Consider the following 17797-nt stretch of genomic DNA (forward strand, 5'->3'; position numbering starts at 1 on the left):
TGGGAGAACATGTAACAGTTTAATTGACTGAAATGCAGGGTCCAGAGAACTCAAGAGAAAGCTGACAAGATAGTTTGTGCCATGTTGTGGAAAACAGATTCTGGGTAAGTTGTTGGCAACTGTTCTATAGGTGAGAAAAACCAATGTGTTTGGTGCTAAGGGAAAGAGAATAATATAAAGCATACTCTGAACCGTGGAATGCCATTTTATTGTGGAAACAAGATCTAGGCACTTGAAAAGAATATAAATTCAAGATAATATCTGATTATTGAGAACAAACACCAAATACTATAGGAATTTTAACAGTAGCAAAGTCTATTTGAATTGGAATAGTAGTTTTGCCCAGAGTTGTATTTTTCTGATTGAACAATAATGCCAGCTAGTCATTATCTTAAAAAAGAAAAAATAGATCTAGTTTGAATGCTCTTTATAAAGAATATTCTGTTTGTGGGTATGACTCTCAAATTCATTTGTTAAAAGATTTATACTGTAGTTGTTTTTAGTTGATGACCTTTGATGTAAACTCAGACTTGTCTGAAAGACAGCAACAGTTCCAAAGACTTCAAAGGAATACAGCCTCACAAACACAGAATTGATGCACATTGATTTGATTTTGGAATGCTGATACAACCTTGCATACCTGAATAAATTTCCTCTTTGTCCTGGTGTATGATTGTTTTACATTGTTGGCTTCAGTTTTCTAATATTTGTAGAAGACAGTAATTGCTCATTTCTGAGACTTGCTGATCTCAAGTTTTCCCTACTTTTAAACTCTAGTTTTGCTTTTAGGGTACTGCTGGGCTCATAAGATGAGTTGGAAAGTGTTGTCTCTGGTTATATTTTCTGGAACAGATTGTTGGGAGCACTAGGTTTCTGGAGGGAGACCTGGCTGAGGCCCTAAAAGCTGCATCCCACAGCTTTCCCCTTGGATAGGCAACAAGCAGGAAATGGTATTCGGAGTCAGGGACCAGAAGCCCAGGGGGATCCAGTCTAGGTCAGAGGTGAACAGGGAGCCCCTAGTGGGCCCGAGAAGGAAGAGTCCTGCCTGCCCATGGTCCATGTCCACAGGACCTTCCTCTGGCCTCGTCCTCTCTATGTGCACGTTTTGAGCTTTTGACGGTATTTTCCCCACTTAGAGCTGAAGCCATTGCGGAGACTGAATCAGAAAACAAGGTCCTAATCTGTGTGCAAGAGAAACCGGGAAAATGTTCCCTCTTCCGGCAGAGTGTCGAAAGGCAGCCACTGTCCTGGGCAGGACGTGTGCTAGGGACAGGCACGTGCTAGTTTGACAGACACGCCCAGCTTAGTGGTTGTGGCTCTGCCTGAGAAAACGCCTCCAACCGCTTAGTCCCAAGAGGTCGGAGGGGCCCTCTCTGCTCCTGGACAGGGTGAACCACACTGCAATGATCCTGTCCTCGGCGGGAGGGGCACTTGGGCACGTCCTTCAGTAGCCAGGGAGGGGACTGGCACTTCTCCCTTCTCCACATAAACTGAGCCGCTCACTCTGGGAGATTTCTAAATTCGAGGAGGAATGTGAGTTTCTGGATCTGGTTTCCATGAGCGCTGCGAGCGAAAGACTCACACCTCCACTCCCAGGATTAGAAAGAAGCAACAATTTAATATAATACTCAAACGGAGCATTTACCATTGACAACAAAATATGGCCCCGCCAAATAGGGAAATAGGTGCTGGGCAAAAGGGGGGAGGGGGAAGAGGGGTTGGTGCCTTCCCTCGTGGCCAACAGGGGACCCCAAGAAACGGATCACAAAGTTCTCCTCATCAGAATCAGGGGAGGTGGCCCTGTGCACCCTGAGTATCAACGCTGTGTCCCCGCTGTAGCTCAGCTGGTCTCAGGAGGGTCATCGACCACCACCACTGGGCCCTTGGTTGGGGGTCTGGTGTCTGGAGAAAGAGAGGCATTTCCTGAGCGGCCTGCCCTGGAACCACAGTGCACACCGCATCCCGGCCCCCACTGCGCTCTGTGCTCCAGCCCTGTGCTCAGTGCTCAGTCAGCCAACAGCACCCCATCTGTCCCTGACACAGGGGCTGATATTTAGCATCACCCACTTCACAGAGGAGGAAACCAGTCCCAGAAACGTGAGTGCAATCGCCCAGGACGGGACTGCTCAGCAGTGGAGCTGGAACCCAGGGCCAGCTGTCTGCCTCCCCAGGCCCACGCTCAGCCTGAATGTTTCCTGAGCCCATGGTTTCAGCCACTGCCGGTCTGGACACTCACTCTGGCCTGAGCGGTTCTTCTTGCCTTTGAAGAAGAGTCGAATCTTTCTGACCCAGTGGTATCGGGGCTCCAGCTGGCAGGACAGGCTGTAGCTACGGGACAGAGCGGAGCTGGGAGCTCTCAGGAGCCACACATCACATGTGCGTCCTGGAGCCTGCCAGCAGCTGGGGTCGAAGAGCCCCAGGGGTCGCCATGCAGTCAGATCAGGGGCTGACCATGGAGCAACGGCCATGGGCTCTGGAGCTGGTCAGCAGAGAGAGGCTGCCCTGCCCTCCCCCAACTCCTGACCCGACTCACCTCTCCTCCTTGCTCAGGGGCTCCACGGCCTGGAACCAGGCCCCAAAGTGCTCGTCGGGCTGCACGGTGTACAGATTTGCAGCCTCCTGAAGCAGCTCGATCTCGTCCATCAGTTTGAATTGCTAGGACAGAGCAAGCACAGGATGCCCACAGGGCCTGAGTGGGGGACCCTGCAGGGCTCGTGGAGGGGGTGAGGAAGGGGGCAAGGGGCCAGTCTGGGGCCTTTGCCCACTTGGGAGCCCTCCCTCCCTGCGATTCCAGTCAGGGCTTGCCTGCTCTCACACTTGGCCCAAAATAGCTCCTCCTCCAGGAAGGAGTCTTTGATGCCAGCCCTTCCCCCACCCGCCAATGCCATAGGATCCCTAGCTCTGTATATCGAAGTGGGCAAATAAATGTTCCACCCTGGGGATTGGGCCAGAGGGGGTCCTGCCCACTGCGGGGGGGGGTCTCTGATTTCCAACCCCCACCCTCCCCACCGGGAGGCCGCAGCCGCTTACCTCATTCCATTTCCGACAGTTGAGCACATTGCCCTGGAAAGCAGACAGCCGCAGTCCATCAGAAACAGCCCCCTGGGGCCAGCACTAGCCCCCGTCCACACCTCTTGCAATGTTGCACTACTGCCAGTGGGCAGGCCCATCCAGAGCCCGGACTTGGACCTGGGCCAGTCTCTGGGCTCCAGAGCAGGGGGCGCAGAGCAACTGAGGCAACAGACCTTGTGACCCAACCCTCTCTGATGACACGTGGGGAGACTCAGGCCTCAGGCAGGAAGGGACAGCTCAGCCTCTGATGTGCTTCCTGACTGGGAGGGGCCCGACTTCTCTTCCCTCACTGGCAGGGCCAGAGGGAGAGGCTGAGTCCTGCTCAGACACCACGTCCTGCGGCCACACAGTCAGGCAGCTCTGAGCCTCATCAGCCCAGGGAACCTGGACGGTGGCTTATGCAGAGCCTGCATCACCCACTGGGGAGATGGGCCTGACACCCCAACTCCCACACGAGGCTGGAGGCCCTGCTGAGAGGACCTTTGCCAAACGCAGAGAGCTCAGGGCTCAGGACAGGACTCTCTCCTCCCCACCCTCAGGAGCCTGAGCCCCCGGACCCACCTCCGGGCTCACTCACCTCCACATAATCCTCCATCGTAGCGTCCAGCAGCTCCAGGGAATGGAAGAACGTCACCAGGGAGGGGACGACACCCTGTGCCGCCATCGGGATGGGCATGGCGATGAGCTCCCGCTCTCAGGTGCCCCCATGAACCTTCCCCTGAAACCCCTCAGCCCAGCCTCCTGCCCACCCCACGCTCCCACACAGAGCAGCCTAGGATCCTCGGGACACCCCAACACACACAATTCCCTCCCCCGCTCCCCGCCAGGAACACCAAACTCCATCAGTCAAGTCCCAGGGCTGGCTGTTGGCCCCGCCCAGGGGCAGTGGCCCCTGCCCTTCCCCACCCCAAATCTGCCCTGCTGCCAGCCCTTCCAGGCCTCCTCCTGCTCACTGCCACTGCAGGCCCGTCATGCTTGGCAGCCACAGCAGATTCGCCTGAGGAGGAAGGCCCCTCTCCTGAGGGAGGTCTCCAGCTGGGAGGGGGAGCCCCATCTCCTCTGACTCCTAGGCCCCTCCCCCACAGTCACCCTCACCTGCTGCCGCTGCCTCTCCTGGGCTCCCTGGCGGGCCCTCTCTGCAGTCTTTAACACGGAGGTCGCCTCCTGTCAGGGCCGAGGACAGGGTCAGTGCGCCCATACTCCCCTCCGCATGTCCCCCCAAGGCCCCTGATCTCAGACCCTGGCCATCGGCTCCAGTCCCCTGCTGCCTCTGCTGCTCCCACCTCCAGGGTGCTCTGATTCTAGACCAGTCCCAGCTCCAGGACTCAGCCCTGTGTGACCTTGGGCCTGCCCAGGCCTCCCTGGCCCTCTTTCCTCAGCTGAAAAGTGTGAGGAGAACGTCACCTGCTTCCAGGAGTCTCCTGAGGACTCAGAGTCATCTGCGTGTCATCACTGCTCTCCCCTCACCTCTCGAGGAGGAGCCGGCACAAATCTCCTTGCGTTCCTGTCCTCCCTTGGATGGTAGCACCTCGCTGGGAGGCCTGCACCACTGATCAGTTCCCTCCACTTCCCAGAGGAGGAGATGGAGGCCCCCAGAGGGGCAGTGACTGGCTCAAGGACCCACTGGGAGAGGCTGCTCCCCGTGCCAGCTACAGGCCCTGTCCCCGCTGCCTTCACCCCAGCCCTGGCTCCAAATCTGACCAAGGCCCCGACCTCTGGACTCCAGGGGTGCGTCCAGACCCCAGCTGAACAGACAGGGAGGGGGAGGGCAGGGTGTCTTGGGGGACCTGGCCGAGTGGCCCCGGCCTGCCCCACCCTCACAGGGCTCTCTGACCCCCAGCCTGGGCCAAGCCTTGCCATAGCCTCACCTCCTAGGATCCCCTCAGGATGCTCCCCTCCCCTCTCCTTCTGGCCTCCTTCCAGATCTCCAGCCTCCAGGTTACCTGCACTAGCAGCTCCCTGCTCACGCGTTTCTCTCTCCTGACCCACTTCTTCCAGGTTCGAGAACTCTCCCTGCGGGGTGGGGAAAGAAAGCAAGCAAGCAAGCAAGAAAAACTGTGGGATGCTTGAAGGCAAATCCCATTTGTTTGAGAACCCAGCAGATCCAAACTGCCTGGGGCCTGGATGAGGGATTTCACTGGGGTGTTCTGAGCTCTAAGGTCCCCATGGGACTGCGGAGGGGCCTCTCCTCTTGTCCCTTGGGGCCTCCATTCCCAGATGTCCCAAACAGATCTCTTTGGAACAGTGTTGGTTTCAGCTGCATAGAGGCTTCTGTTGCTGCAAAGGAAACACCTGAGAATCTCCACCTGGGCTCAAGCCAGGATCTGGTCTGGAAGGAAATGAATCCCTGGGACGGAACTGCTGGCTTAAGGGCGCTGAGAGACTCAGAGACCCAGCACCCAGGTCAGTCCCTGTGCCCGGCGTTCGCTGTCTCCCAGGTGGTCTCAGCTGACTTTGGGGGACATGCCGGCCCAAATCAGGCTGCCTGGGCCACCTCACCCTCATGGTGCTTGGCTGGAGAGCAGACCACCCACTACCCACCTGGAAACTTGTCCCCAGGTGTCTTGGAGATGGGCAATGGCAGGGCTCTGCAGGGCAGAAAGGATTGTGTGGAGGGAACAGAAGTTCCCGAGGCCTCGACACTCCTGGGGAAGCGAAGAGTTGGAGCCGTGAGGGGGAGCTGAAGCTCTGCTGCCTCTGGTTTCTGTCCCCTCACGGACTTCCCCTGTCCTGGAGGAGACACATGCCCAGGGAAGCCAGGGAGGGCACACCTGCCACCCGATGAGTAACACTGCCAGGCACAAGGATTTGTAGCTCAACACAAGGGAGGAAGTGAGCTTGTCCCCACTGGGACCTCAAGTCAAGGTCAACGTGGCCCTGGCATGAGGGTCAAGGGACAGTCCAGGGACTAAGACCCCAGACTTCAATCCTGAGAGCTGAGAAACAAGAGGCAATTCCCACGCATCCAGACAGAGCGTGCCAAGGCTTACCTCAGCCACCCTGATCCACAGCTCAACCACCCTGGCCCTGTCCCGCGCTGTCATGCTGGGGTCCCCAAGGCAGGTGACGAGGATGCAATTGGCCACGGTGTTGTCGTGCATCACACTGTCACGGACAGTGGGTGCCAGGTACTCTCGTTCCCTGTTGTCGCACTCGGACCAGATGGAGCCGAGGCAGTGGGCGGGCACCAACGTCTTGAACAGCTCCTGCAGAAGATTCGGAGTGTCACCCGGTCCTGCCGCACCCCAGCTCGGCGTCCACAGTCCCCCATAGGCCCAGCAGGGTGAGATCAGAACTGGAGCTCAGGAAGCAGAGCATGTGGCCTGAGGCTTGTGGGAGTCCCTGGGTTTTGTCTGTGTCCACTGAATGCACCCAGTCCAGGATGACCCCGGACACAGTACTGTGGGGAAGGGAGGGGACATTTGCTCCCAGCCCCGTCTCACTTCCTCCAAGCTCCAGAAGGCAGCCCACACATGCCCACCAGAAGGGCCATCATCCACCCATCCCAGTGCCCCTCGGGTCCCACTCCCCATTCCCATGCACATTCCCCCTGAGGCAGGGACAACCCCCGGCTTTGTTTGACTGTCTCCACTGGAGTCAATACACATCACCTTCCTGCTAAGTGCTGAGGCTGTCCGGGCCACCTGCACAGATGGGGGATCCACCCAAGGACCTGGCAGCACTTCAGTGAGTGCCCATCCCCCACCAAAGGGCCAGACTCTGCCCACCTTCCACTCTCTCCCACCTCATTCACCGGCACAGCCACCCTGTACAGCAGGTGCTCTGAGTGTCCATCTCTACTGTCCCCTGTTCTCTAGGGGACAGCGAAGGCTTGGGGAGAAAGAAAGCTGCCCAGGTCACAGTGTTGATAAGGGAGGGAGCAGGGATTTGGACCCAGATCATCGGAATCCCGAGCAGGGAATGGCAGGTGTGGGGCGGCTCATGGCACCGGGAAGGCAGGGGCCACCCGCCCCGTGAGCTCCTCTGCTCACCGCAGCCATCCTCGTCAGCTGCTCTGCCACCAGCTGGGGAGGGAAGTCCAAGATGTTCAGCTTCTCCTCCCGCAGCTGGTCCTCGGTGGTCACGGCCCGGGGGCAGCTGGGCTCTGGGGCTGCCTCTAATGGTGGCCCTTGCTCTGGTCCTGGAGTGGCCGACTCAGGGGCTGCTGGCTCCAGCTCTACCACACGTGGTGAGACTGGAGGTGCAGCTGGCTCCAGCCCGGGGGCTGGCACTGGCTCTGGCTCTGGAAGTGGCAGGAGCTTTGGAGCTGGCTCTGGAGCAGGATAAAGAGAAAGTTGCACCCACACACCTGACAGTTTCTGTGCCTTTCCAAAGATAGGAAGGGCTCTACTGCCTCTAAGGGAACGCTAGCCCATGAACCTCAACACAGACAGTCTTCCCAGACTCCAGTCCCCTCACCTTTCCGTTCGGCCTCAATGGCCTTGAGATGCTCCAGGTGGCCTGGCAGAAGGTAGGCATGGCCCTCCACGTGGGAGCCACCAAAGCTGACGTGCAGAGTGGCCAGCTGCAGGGTCCAAGAGGGAAACCGCAGGGGCTCCCTGCAATCCTGCCCTTGGCCCAGCCAGATTCCCAGCAGGAAATAGATAGCACTGCGTGGAGGCAGATGGGCCAGAGAGTCAGTGGCCTGGCCTTTCCTTAAACACCGTCCTCCCAAGGCACTCTTGTTAGCATCTGCGCCCCTTTGCCAGACCCTCCCCCTCCAGAGGAGGGCCCCATCCCAGCCCTGAACCCTGGCTGGCTGTCCTGGCTGTGGCAGGCCTGCTCATCCAGCAGGCTGAACACAGAGTCTGTGAGAGTCTCTTGTTCCCACCGATACTCTCCTCCCCAAGGGTCTGGACAGAGCCCACCCAAGCCCTGCATGAATGTGGGCCACTGGAATGAAGACTCCAGCAGATTTGGGAGCAGCTTGCTCACACACCTCCTACTATGGACCTGGCGGTGGTGCTCACAAGGTGTGGATGTGGAGAAAGGGAGGCAGGAGGGGCTGGGACTCTGCTGGGAGTGGGTCTCTTGGGGACAACGCAGCCCAGCCTCCCTTCCAATTCTCAAGGGGCCTGGGACCCATGCACAGCTCTCTTTGAGTCCAGTCCTGCCGGAGTGGAAGCCACCAGAACTCAGCCCTCCCATGGGGATCAAAAGATGGGTGAGATGCAGGGTTCTCCCAGGCCTGACCTGGCCACAGCCTCCATCCTCTCCCCACACCCTGTTTGCTAGAGACAGGAGGCCCTCCTTCTCGACCCAAAGACCACTCACTTTGGGAGGTGGTCCTGTCCTCCAGCATCCCGCACGCAATGGGCCAAGCTGCCTCCATGTGTCCCAAAGGGGATGAGGGCATCGCCCGGGATGGAGGGTAGATGGGACCTGTGAATGATGTCAAGTGTGACTGTCTGACTCTCAGATTAGAGGGGAGGGCCAGGGAGGCTGTCTGCTTCAGTCACTGAGTGACACTTAGTGTGTCCAGAAGTCCTGCTCAGAGTAGGTCCTTCATACACATTGTTGAATGACCTCCAACCAGAACCACCCCGGCTGTCTGAGTGGGCCTGTGGCCCCTCTGTGGCCCTAGAGATCCCTAAGTGGCTACACCAAAGACAAGCACCAGGACCAGCTGGATGGCATCTCAAACTCCTTGACAGGGTGCTCTCCAGGTGCTTTTCCAAACTCAAAAAGCCACAAGCCAGTGAAGGGAGAGGAAGACTACTTTCCGTGGGGGACAGAGAAATAATCACCACCAGCAACCACAGCATGGCCCACCACCCTCTCTGCAGAGCCGGGCACCAGGGCAGCACCTGGAGGGCTGATCCCATTCATCCCTGGGAGAAGCCTAGCAAGTTCATCCTCTGCCACCCCACCTTTCAGAGGAGCCAACTCAGGCTCAGAGAGATGCGGTGACATTCCCAAGGCAAGACACACAGCTGGCAGTGGGCAGAGTCACCACTGTGCTGAGGAGGAGGCGGGCAGTCACCTGGGAAACAGCTGGTCCAGCACCTGGTGGGCTGTGCTGGAGCCTGAGTAGCTGCAGAGGGAGGTGATGACACTGCGGAGGACTCTGCTGGGGAAGGCTGGCAGCACAGTCTCTGAGAGCCTCTGCATCATGCCTGCCCGGAGGGCACGCATCCTGCAGGCCTCAGTGACAGACAGAGTGGACTCATCTTCACTCTGGGTGGGACGAGGAGGGACACAGAGTCAGGGTCACCACTGCCAACCACCAGCGTTATCAGGGTCTGCAGCTGACCCAGGAACTCCTAGCCCCTCCCAGACGTGTGCGACAGGAGAGACAGGGGTCCCAACTCAGCAAAGTTCTGGGCTCTCAAAGCACAATCTGACTTTGGTCCTGCGAAGGATTCCACATTGATCTCCCTCAAGGCCATTTGCTCGCTGAGGGACAACAGACCTCCGTCTGTGCAGGGCACCAGCCCAGTGAATCCTCAACAGACACCCCTCTCTAGAGAGGAGAACAGAGGCTTAGGCATGCCAAGTGGCTTCTCTAGGTCCTGTGGCTCAGAACTGAGAACCGCCCAAAGTGAGGGCTGAGGGACATCCCCTGTAACTGCCTGAGGCTTCATCAGACCCTGACCTGGAGGGAAATGTTATGTGGCCACCTCACCCCTCCCAGGTCTGGAAACAGTGTACAGGGCAGTGACACGTTCTGAGAATCCCTTTGACTTTCAAACACGCTGATGGTTATTTCTTTTACATTAAAGGGAGTTTGGAGACCCTTGTTATCGAGGTTTCATTTTCCAAAAAAGGCAAAATTCAAAGATACTCAGGGCCTATTGGGAAGTGACAACGACATCAACGTTTAATCTTCCTAGGAAAATGCAAAGAGTGCCCTCCTACCCTCCTATGCAGCTGGTGGGGAGGAGCGGAAGTCCAGATTCCTTTGGGAATGGGACTGTGGGACACTCATGGGGGACAGCCCTGTTAGGGTCCCAGGAGAACGGCAGTTTGAGGTTGGATTCTGGGCCGGCCCTGGTCATCTCAGGGGCCTGGGTGGGAAGAACCCTCTGTGCCCACTCTCACCTCAGAGCAGCCCTGGTTATTGATGGTGGCGCGGTGCAGCTGGTCCCTGTCCAGGGAGATGGAGTACCCGAAGCCATCCGTCAGCTCTTCCACCACCTCCTGCGTGCAGCTCTGCAAAGACAGTGCCCCAGAGCCGGGCCGGGAGGTCTGAGGGGCATGCCTCGACTTGGCCACAGGAGGAAACCCCAGCACAGATCAGGTACCGAGCAGCATCTGCATAGACCTCCAGCCAGGGAGGGAATGAGATGACACCTGGATGGCTCGGGACTAACCTATGGGTAGAGGAGCTTGGTTCCCAGCACCCACTCTCCCATCCTGCTAGCCACCACCTAGGCTGGGGACACGACACACTGCCAGGCTTCCAACACCGAGCAAATGGCTCCTGCCCAGGGTGGGTCCCCGCTCAGCACCGCCGTCCATCTCTCACTCCCCTCCGACACACAAGGAGGCTCAAATTGTTGTGCGGGTGGCATCCAGTTGTGGCCTAACCCGGTTGGCTTTCCCTGTGTTACCTGAGTGCTCCTCCTGCCAGTTGGACAGAGGCGGTGCAGGTGAGGGCCAAGCCAGTGTCTATAGTGACTGAAAAGGCTCTTTTTCTTGGCTTTCCTGAAGCCAGAGCCTCCACAACTCGGGAGACAGCAGGAGAACATCCTCTTGTCTTCAGTGTCGCCACTCAAGTGGGCTCAATAGGATGCTATGTCTAGAATGTGGGTGCCTGGAGACCTGTGTGCTAAGTTCTGTTGGGGTCTGTCTCCAAGGAAGTGAGGTCACTTCCTCAAGTTTCCCTTACCTGGGCGCCTTCTTCAATCACACCCACCGAAAACCTCTCTGGGATCTTGGCTGCTCACCCTCCTTGCCCATGTCACCTCCAGAACTGTACACAAATAGCCAGCACAGATCCCAACACAGGACCTTGAGATGGAACCAGGGTTCCAGCTTGAGGACATGCAGCTGAGTTCCGACCTCTTTTTTCCTACAAGCTCTGTGTCCTGGAAATGCCAATGGGCCTCCCAGGGCCTCCTCAATCACCCAACCTGCACAATGGGGACGAGGCCAGAAATATCTCCCTCGGGACGTCCTCAGGTGTAGAAGAGACAATAGCAACAACACCTGTGGTCTGGTTTGCATGTGTCTGATGCACACACTTAGAGATGAAAGAATGACAAGAAGGGGTGGGATGTAGTGTGGAGTACCCCTCAAAACAGGACTGGGTTCCAGCTCTGTGACCTTGAGAAAGTCACTGCCCCTCTGGGCCTCGTCTCAAGGTCTGCACCTTTAAGAGGTGGAAATTAGGGGAAATTCAGATACTTCCATTCACTGGCATGAAACCTTGCAAGGTCTCCTGTTTGACTTAGAATCAGACCCAAGTGCCTCGTGTCGGCCTATGTAGTGGGCAGCCTCCACTATGGCTCCTGGTGCTCACTGTCTTCTGCTGTGCACGTCCTTGTGGAACCACAAGTGGTCAGGAGCTGCCTTCTGAATAGAATGCAGCCAAGGTGATGGGATGGCCTGCAACCCAGGGTTAAGAACAAAAAGCCTCAGGGGGAGGAGCCAAGATGGCGCCGTGAGTAGTCCTCTTTGTCTCTCGCCCTTCGAGTCTACAATTATTTGGACACTTATCGCTTGACAAAGGATATCCAGACAGCATCTCAGGACGTCTGAGACACCCACGCGACTATACATCGGAAGGCGGATGGACTTTCCTCCGGGAGGATGTGGAAATAGGTGAGGGCTCTCCGACCCCGACGGGCAGCCTGGTACCCGCAAGCGGCTTTCTTCCAACGGACGCCCCCAGAGGATCCACGCACGTCTAGGGCAGGAGCGAGAACACAACAGAGGAGCGACGGTGGAAACAGGTGACCAGAACCCTACCTAAACCCCCTGTAATTACTCCTAAACGCAGAGGGAAATTTTGGAGTTGCACACCTGAGCCCGCGGGGAGAGTCTCTCCCCGCCATTGGCGGGGGGATTCAGCCTGGTGCTCGGGGCGCCCGGAGGGTCCCAGAGAGAGACACGGAGGGCACGGAGATCTCCCAGCTGCCGTTGCCCGCCCCGTGGGACTAGGGATTGCCGGAGATCTCGGAGAGGACCGGGGCGGGGGGAATTTTCAAAGGCCGGTCCTGCGACCCGGAGGGGAAGCGCCGGAGCTCCGTCCGGTCAGCAGACAAAACTCTCTGTCTGCCATTAGCAGAGGGGCCACGCTGAGCATTCACGGCTCCGGGAGAGGCCCGGAGAGAAGCCCTGAGGGCGGGGCGACCCCCAGCTGCCGTTGCCCGCCCCGTGGGGCTAGGGATTGCCGGAGATCTCGGAGAGGACCGGGGCCGGGGGAATTTTCAAAGGCCGGTCCTGCGACCCGGAGGGGAAGCGCCGGAGCTCCGCCCGGGCAGCAGACAAAACTCTCTGCCTGCGGTTAGCAGAGGGGCCACGCCCAGCATTCACGCTCCGGCAGAGGCCCGGAGAGAAGCCCTGAGGGCGGGGTGACCCCCAGCTGCCGTTGCCCGCCCCGTGGGGCTAGGGATTGCCGGAGATCTCGGAGAAGACCAGGGCGGGGGGAACTTTCAAAAGGCCGGTCCTGCGACCCGGAGGGGAAGCGCTGGAGCTCCGCCCAGGCAGCAGACAAAACTCTCTGTTTGCTATTAGCAGAGGGGCCACGCTGAGCATTCACGGCTCCGGGAGAGGCCCGGAGAGAAGCCCTGAGGGCGGGGCGACCCCCAGCTGCCATTGCCCGCCCCGTGGGTCTAGGGATTGCCGGAGATCTCGGAGAGGACTGGGGCTGGAGAGAGTTCCAGAGACCCAGCTTAGTAGCCTAGGGGGAAACCCTACAGGCTCACAGCAGCCTTAGGGAAAGCCTCTGCACAGCACCAGTAGAAGGCACCCAGCCGCCAGCCACAAGGCTGGAAGACCCCAGGGCAAAAGCAGCATAACTAGGTGTACTAACCACAGACTGTAGAAGATGCCAATAGCTCTCCTGCGACCTATAGAGGACAAGTGAGATTTGGTGGGTGCCGACAGCAACGGAGCGACAAATATAAGTGATCCCACCCCTGGCTGCTGGAAAAGCCCATAACACCGTTGCAGACCCCAAGGAGAGAGCACATCTAGGTGGGCTGCAACAGTAGGCACCTGCAGCCTGAAGCCCCCCTGTGACGGCCCCCACAGCAGAGGAGGGAATCCAAAGGGCCACTGTGGCTACGAAGAGGGGCCCAGGCCCAGTTAGCAACTACGGACAGGGTTCCTGGTTGGTGAAATATAAACAGCTGCTCCTCCCACCGCAGCAGCTGAAACAAGTGAAAGGAGCAACTAAACTCTATCTCCATGCGGAGGCACAAATCAACAACATCAAGCAATATGAAAAAATACATCAAATCTCCAGAACAGAAAGAAAGCAACAAATACACAGAAAACAATCCCAAAGAAAATGAGATGTATAACCTAAATGACGATGACTTCAAAACAGCCATCATTAAGATTCTCAATGAGTTAAGAGAGAATTCTGACCGACAACTCAACGAGTTCAGGAGCTATGTCACAAAAGAGTTTGATACGATAAAGAAGAACCAAACAGAAATATTGGAAATGAAGAACACAATAGAGGAGATTAAGAAAAATCTAGATGCTCTGAACAGTAGGGCCGATAATATGGAGGAAAGAATTAGCAATTTGGAAGATGGCAATATAGAATTGTTGCAGGCAGAGGAGGAGAGAGAAGCAAGACTTAAAAGAAATGAAGAAACTCTCCGAGAATTATCAGACACAATTAGGAGATGCAACGTAAGGATTATAGGTATACCAGAGGGAGAAGAGAAGGAGAAAGGGGCAGAAAACCTATTCAAAGAAATAATGGCTGAGAACTTCCCAAATCTGGTGAGGGAGATGGATCTTCAGGTGACAGAAGCCAATAGATCTCCAAACTTTATCAATGCAAGAAGACCAACTCCACGGCATATAGTAGTGAAGCTAGCAAGAGTCAACGACAAGGAGAAAATATTAAGGACAGCCAGGCAAAAGAAACTAACCTACAAAGGAACCCCCATCAGGCTATCAGCAGATTTCTCAGCAGAAACTTTACAGGCTAGAAGAGAGTGGAATGATATATTCAAAAATCTGAAGGACAAAAATCTACAGCCGAGAATTCTCTACCCAGCGAAAATATCCTTCAAATACGATGGAGAAATAAAAACTTTCCCAGACAAACAAAAATTAAGGGAGTTCATTGCCACAAAACCTCCTCTTCAGGAAATCCTCAGGAAAACCCTCTTTCCTGAAAAATCCAAAAAAGGAAAGGGGCTACAAAACCAAGAGCAGAGGAGATAAGTAGAAGGACAACAACAGAGAGTAGTAGCTCTACATCAGAACAGATTAAACCATGGGACGAGAAACAAAGGAAACTGAAGAAAACCGGAAAACAAGACACAAAATGGGAGTGGTAGGCCCCCACGTCTCAATAATCACTCTAAATGTAAATGGATTGAACTCCCCAATCAAAAGACACAGAGTGGCAGGATGGATCAAAGAACAAGATCCAACAATATGCTGCCTCCAGGAAACACACCTCAGCCCCAAAGACAAACACAGACTCAGAGTGAAGGGATGGAGAACAATACTCCAAGCTAATAATGAACAAAAGAAAGCAGGTGTCGCTATACTAATATCAGACAAGGTAGATTTCAAAGCAAAACAGATAAAGAAAGATAAAGAGGGACAGTATATAATGATAAAAGGGACTCTCCACCAAGAAGACATAACACTTATAAATATATATGCACCCAACACAGGAGCACCAAAATTTGTAAAGCAACTCTTAATAGAACTAAAAGAAGACATCAACAACAATACAATAATAGTAGGGGACCTCAACACACCATTAACACCAATGGACAGAACATCCAGACAGAAAATCAACAAGGAAATAATAGAATTAAATGAAAAATTAGACCAGATGGACTTAATAGATATATATAGAACACTTCATCCAAAAACAGCAGGTTACACATTCTTCTCAAGTGCACATGGAACATTCTCAAGGATTGACCATATTTTGGGAACCAAAGCAAACATCAATAAATACAAGAGAGTTGAAATAATATCAAGCATCTTTTCTGATCATAACGCTATTAAACTAGAAATCAACTACAAGAAAAAAGCAGAGAAAGGTGCAAAAATGTGGAGACTAAACAACACGCTTCTCAACAAACAATGGATCATTGAAGAAATTAAAGAAGAAATCAAATATTATCTGGAGACAAATGAAAATGAGAACACGACATACCAAATCATTTGGGATGCAGCAAAAGCAGTCCTAAGAGGGAAATTCATCGCAATACAGGCTCACCTCACTAAACAAGAAAAAGCTCACGTAAGCAACCTCAAACGACACCTAACAGAACTAGAAAAAGAAGAACAAACAAAGCCCAGAGTCAGTAGAAGGAGGGAAATAATAAAAATAAGAGCAGAAATAAACGATATTGAAACAAAAAAGACGATAGAAAGGATCAATGAAACAAAGAGTTGGTTCTTCGAAAGAATTAACAAAATTGACAAACCCCTAGCCAGACTCACCAAGAAAAGAAGAGAGAAAGCGCAAATTAATAAAATCAGGAATGAGAGAGGAGAAATCACAACAGATACCAATGAAATACAAGAGATCATAAGAGAATACTATGAAAAACTATATGCCAACAAATTGAACAACCTGGAAGAAATGGACAAATTCCTAGACTCCTACAATCTCCCCAAACTGAATCAGGAAGAAATGGAGAATCTGAATAGACCAATCACAAGAAAGGAAATAGAAACGGTAATCAAAAACCTTCCCAAAAACAAGAGTCCAGGACCAGACGGCTTCTCTGGAGAATTCTACCAAACATTCAAAGAAGACTTAATACCTATTCTCCTCAAACTGTTCCAGAAAATTGAGAAAGATGGAGAACTCCCTAACACATTCTATGAAGCCAACATCACTCTGATCCCCAAACCTGACAAGGACAACACAAAGAAGGAGAACTACAGGCCGATATCACTGATGAACATAGATGCAAAAATCCTCAACAAAATTTTGGCAAACCGATTACAGCAATACATCAAAAAGATTATACACCATGATCAAGTGGGATTTATACCAGGGACACAGGGATGGTTCAACATCCGCAAGTCAATCAACGTGATACACTACATCAACAAAATGAAAAACAAAAACCACATGATCATCTCAATAGACGCAGAGAAAGCATTCGACAAGATCCAACACCCATTTATGATAAAAACCCTCAGTAAAATGGGTATAGAAGGAAAGTACCTCAACATAATAAAGGCCATATATGATAGACCCACAGCCAACATCATACTCAATGGACAAAAGCTGAAAGCCATCCCTCTGAGGACAGGAACAAGACAAGGGTGCCCACTTTCACCACTCCTATTCAACATAGTACTGGAGGTGCTGGCCAGAGCAATTCGGCAGGAAAAAAAAATAAAAGGAATCCAAATAGGTAACGAAGAAGTAAAACTCGCGTTGTTTGCAGACGACATGATCTTATACATAGAAAACCCCAAAGAATCCACAGAAAAACTATTAGAAATAATCAACAACTACAGCAAAGTAGCAGGGTATAAAATTAACGTGCATAAATCAGTAGCATTTCTATACACTAACAATAAACTAACAGAAAAAGAACTCAAGAACTCTATCCCATTCACAATCGCAACGAAAAGAATAAAATACCTTGGGATAAACTTAACCAAGGAAGTGAAGGATCTATACAATGAAAACTACAAGACTTTCTTGAAAGAAATTGACGATGACATAAAGAGATGGAAAGACATTCCTTGCACATGGATTGGAAGAATAAACATAGTTAAAATGTCCATACTACCCAAAGCAATATACAGATTCAATGCTATCCCAATCAGAATCCCAAGAACATTCTTCACAGAAATTCAACAAACAATCCTAAAATTCATATGGGGGAACAAAAGACCACGAATTGCTAAAGCAATCTTGAGCAAGAAAAACAAAGCCGGCGGAATCACAATCCCTGATTTCAAAACATACTACAAAGCTACAGTGATCAAAACAGCATGGTACTGGTACAAAAACAGGTGCACAGATCAATGGAACAGAATTGAAAGCCCAGAGATAAAACCACACATCTATGGACAGCTAATCTTCGACAAAGGAGCAGAGGGCCTACAATGGAGAAAAGAAAGTCTCTTCAACAAATGGTGCTGGGAAAACTGGACAGCCACATGCAAAAGATTGAAAATCGACCATTCTTTTTCACCACACACCAAAATAAACTCAAAATGGATCAAAGACCTAAAGATTAGGCCTGAGACAATAAGTCTTTTGGAAGAGAATATAGGTAGTACACTCTTTGACATCAGTTTCAAAAGAATCTTTTCGGACACTGTAACTCCTCAGTTGAGGGAAACAATAGAAAGAATAAACAAATGGGACTTCATCAGACTAAAGAGCTTCTTCAAGGCAAGGGAAAACAGAATTGAAACAAAAAAACAGCTCACTAATTGGGAAAAAATATTTACAAGCCACTTATCCGACAAAGGGTTAATCTCCATAATATACAAAGAACTCACACTGCTTAACAACAAAAAAACAAACAACCCGATCAAAAAATGGGCAGAGGACATGAACAGACATTTCTCAAAAGAAGATATGAATATGGCC

General features: G+C 53.0%; 1 protein-coding gene across 1 annotated transcript; it reads right to left on the reverse strand.

Annotated features, from left to right (window-relative positions):
- Window positions 1-1600: 1600 nt before the first annotated feature.
- LOC139044350 (ral guanine nucleotide dissociation stimulator-like) lies at window positions 1601-3290 on the reverse strand. The gene is made up of 4 exons (XM_070503783.1): window positions 3031-3290; window positions 2534-2655; window positions 2237-2328; window positions 1601-1902 (listed from the first exon to the last, which is right to left on the reverse strand). Exons 2-4 carry the CDS (start codon window positions 2641-2643, stop codon window positions 1841-1843), a joined length of 264 nt encoding a protein of 87 aa, XP_070359884.1. The 5' UTR covers window positions 2644-2655; window positions 3031-3290; the 3' UTR covers window positions 1601-1840.
- Between the last annotated feature and the right edge of the window lie 14507 nt (window positions 3291-17797).

The sequence above is a fragment of the Equus asinus genome, unplaced genomic scaffold, assembly GCF_041296235.1.
Source record: "Equus asinus isolate D_3611 breed Donkey unplaced genomic scaffold, EquAss-T2T_v2 contig_803, whole genome shotgun sequence".
NCBI classification, from domain to species: Eukaryota; Metazoa; Chordata; class Mammalia; order Perissodactyla; family Equidae; genus Equus; species Equus asinus.